At 41.7% G+C, this 3410-nt stretch overlaps 1 protein-coding gene across 1 annotated transcript in view; it reads left to right on the top strand.

The window, feature by feature from the left end:
• Positions 1-1464: 1464 nt before the first annotated feature.
• The window catches only part of LOC101864040 (bromodomain-containing protein 4B), a gene marked incomplete in the record, with an annotated part of 13273 nt that continues 11327 nt past the window's right edge, over positions 1465-3410 (top strand). The window contains 1 exon segment of the mRNA XM_013090396.2: positions 1465-1740. Coding sequence (XP_012945850.1) covers positions 1654-1740 — 87 coding nt within the window.

The following is a 3410-nucleotide window of genomic DNA, read 5'->3' as shown; positions in this document are numbered from 1 at the left end:
AGAGAGAGAGAGAGAGAGAGAGAGAGAGAGAGAAAGAATGAATACAAAATTCTATACATATCAATCATAAGTTGTTTCAGTCTGTATGGTGTATTTACCTTTTATCGTCACTGTCAGCTGTAACAAAAAGTAATCTCCGTGGTGTTGATAAAGCGGTCTTTGTGACCTGTTTTATCTGATCTCATAGGTCATTGCACAGGTTCAACATCCCTTTCAACACTGTTAGGTTATTAAAATTTAAAAGGTGGGACTTCCGAATTTTCAAACGTCCAATTCCGATAGGACCGAGCCATAAGTGTGGAGAGCCTGAAAAAGTTCCCAAAACAATCCACATTCAGAACACACCGTTGGCAGAATTCCAACCAGGGCCATCCCGTCCTAAGTCTTGCATGATACCGACTGAGTGAGTGGGGGGCCCCTTTTTAGATCTTTTTCTGCAAGATTTACAACAATAAAGAGAAGAAGTTGAATAAAGGCATCTTGTTGTGAGAACGATTAGTAATCGTCACTATAGACTTGTATGACATGCAAGCACTGCAACAGAATCTGCGCTTCAAATACAGGAAGAACTTGCTATGAAAGAAGCTGCATGAAGACAACCCTGAGCCATCTTAAACTAAATTGACCGTCTGCATAGACGAAAAGAGCCATACAGACTTGTATGATTATATCCTAGATCGTGCACTTTGATGTATTTCCACTTCGGTATAGAGGGCACCATTTGAGCCACTTGGAAGGCAAGGGAGAAAGGTGACAGACACATTTGAATAAACACGACTGGCGTTTTGGACAATCATCTGGGCGTAATTGGTGGTACGGCCCATGTGGCTCACGCTTCGCAGAGAAATTTTTATAGGCATCAATGGGCGGAGACCATAACAGTACGTCATCTAGGGGAGTATAAGCAATGACCGTACATAACAAGATGGTCCACTCCTCTCTTTGAGCCAATTAAAAAAGTGTCCTCAAAATTCGGTGCGCCCTCTTCGCGAAAAGAGTTACCCTACTTGTGTGGAAAAAAAATCAAAGTGAAACTAGCAAGTTTTTGAATAAATAAGAATTCAAATTTCGTAGAACGCTTTTTTAAAATGATTACGCTGACATTTCTTCGTTTAATTTGACTTTAGAATGAAAGGCGAGAGGTCATTAAGATAAAAAAACAACAACTAAAACTCCGCACTGAACGAACCCGAACAGCTGGTGAACAGCAGTCGATCAAAGAGGTGGAATTTCAATTCTTCTTCTGGAGAAACGAAAGAGAGCTCAAAACAGACTGCAGCGCCGTCTTAAGCAAAGAGCGGACTTCCGGCGGACACTTTTTCGGCTGAGTGGACCATCTTGTTATGTACGATCTTTGGTATAAGTCTATTATCACAACTAAGAGCGTGACGTTGACTCAGTTGAGTTTTTCACACTTCTCACATCGGGAATTCCCCTAATTCACAGACGTTCACCTCTTGTGGAAACTGGCGCGGCCCGGATGTGCAGACCATCGGTGTCCCCGTCAGGAGTTCTTAGAGTCAGACAAACAGACACATTTACCCAAAAAGAACAATAACATAATTTGTATTTTCGGGCGAGAGTAGGCCTGCTGAATATTTTATGAATTTCTAGCGGGTCTGTTCGGAACCACCATGAACGCGTCTGCAAACAATGCTGTTTTCTAAAATCAGGAAATGGTTGTCCTCGAAGAAGTTCAAATGTAAGAAAAAGACAGACAGAGAACTCTCAGAACTTGAGGTAAGGCTAAGGACATTGCATACTCAGTTGTACTCTCTCGTTTTATGATGAGGTAGGACAGTAAGTCTGGAAACAATAGAATGGTTCTAAACTCGGAATTCGTATATTGAAAAATTGTTCTCATGAATTAAACACACACACACACACACACACACACACACACACACACACACACACACACACACACACACACTCACTCACACACAGCGAGAGAGAGATAGAGAGAGATAGAGAGATAGAGAGGAGGAGGAGGAGGAGGAGGAGGAGGAGAGAGAGAGAGAGAGAGAGAGAGAGAGAGAGAGAGAGAGAGAGAGAGATAGAGAGAGAGAGAGAGGGGGAGAGAGAGAAACACACTCACATACACACACAAGACAGTGGTCATGGTAAACGCAACATTGTGTTCTCATGTGTAGTCTTCATCATAAACTTTATATATGCCATGCGACCTTCTCTTACTTCCTGCAAAGACAAGAAAGAGAAACACTTGGTAAAACCTTGACTGAAGTATATCAGTTTGTTAGATCGTTGAACAGATTGGTCATGCTTCTCCATTTCCCTTTAACTTTGTCGTCTCCCGCCACGTCTCATTTCTTTGTGTCTCCTACTTCGGATGGTTTGGGGGTGCAACCTGTTTAGGTCCGTATTTGAACTTTCCTTTCCCATCTGTAGATTCTGCCTATCGGTCTTACTCTTTCCTGGCACCGATTGGCTTTTATCTAATTGACGTGCTACTTTTTACTTTAAAAGCAACAACAACAAAAAAGCAACATCAACATCTCCCAAACATAAACAACAAACAATCAAACAAACAAACAAACAAATAAAAAAACACAAATAGTAGATACTCATAGCGTCCTACCTTCGTTCTGTTTTTCCAGTTCCATAAGTCATGACCCTTTTCCTTTGACTTATTTTGCATCTGGGAATTGACGCCCCAAGAAAAGACACAACAAACGGTACAAAATAGAAAAAGCGAACAAACAAACTGGCAAATACATAGAAGAGTACCCATAGACTGACAATCAACAAACAAACCGGCTATATAAACAGACAGACAAAAACAACAACAACAACAACAACAAAAACCACCAAAACCTGACAGACACCAAGGCGGATACAAAAAGACAAACAAAACATCTAACAGACAGACAGACACATAAACAGATCTATACAAATATTCATTATTCAGGCACTTGCTACAAATGACGTGTTCAGTTCTCATACAAGCCTCCCGAGTGATGTCTTCTTTCTAGCCCGGATACGACACCTAACATTCTAAAAATGTCCCACCAAATAAAAGGGGCCTCTGTGTGATGGGTTTACCTCGACTTAGAAAACTAGTTTGGGGAATCTCAGACAGAATACCCCACTCATATGACCTTATGCAGTTGCGAGCGCCGTAAAACGCCTTACTTTTATACTAAGAATGTCCCAGAACACGAGCCGCACCACCAGTGTCTGTGGTATAACGGTTAGTTCGGCACTTGGCTGTCGCACGCAGAAGAGCTGAGTTCGATTCCCCATTGAGTAGTAAAATTTGTGTTGAGTGTCTCGGTCTTTCTGCTGGGAAGTTGTATCCCTGTCAGCCGGGGTTAGCCGTGACAGGCGTGTGAAAAAACATTTTCACGAATAAGGCTATTAACATGGCACTCGAAAAATTTATATATATA

Source organism: Aplysia californica, unplaced genomic scaffold (assembly GCF_000002075.1).
Source record: "Aplysia californica isolate F4 #8 unplaced genomic scaffold, AplCal3.0 scaffold01256, whole genome shotgun sequence".
NCBI classification, from domain to species: Eukaryota; Metazoa; Mollusca; class Gastropoda; order Aplysiida; family Aplysiidae; genus Aplysia; species Aplysia californica.
The sequence above is the reverse complement of the archived record's forward strand: the minus strand, read 5'-3'. Positions and strand labels throughout refer to the sequence as shown.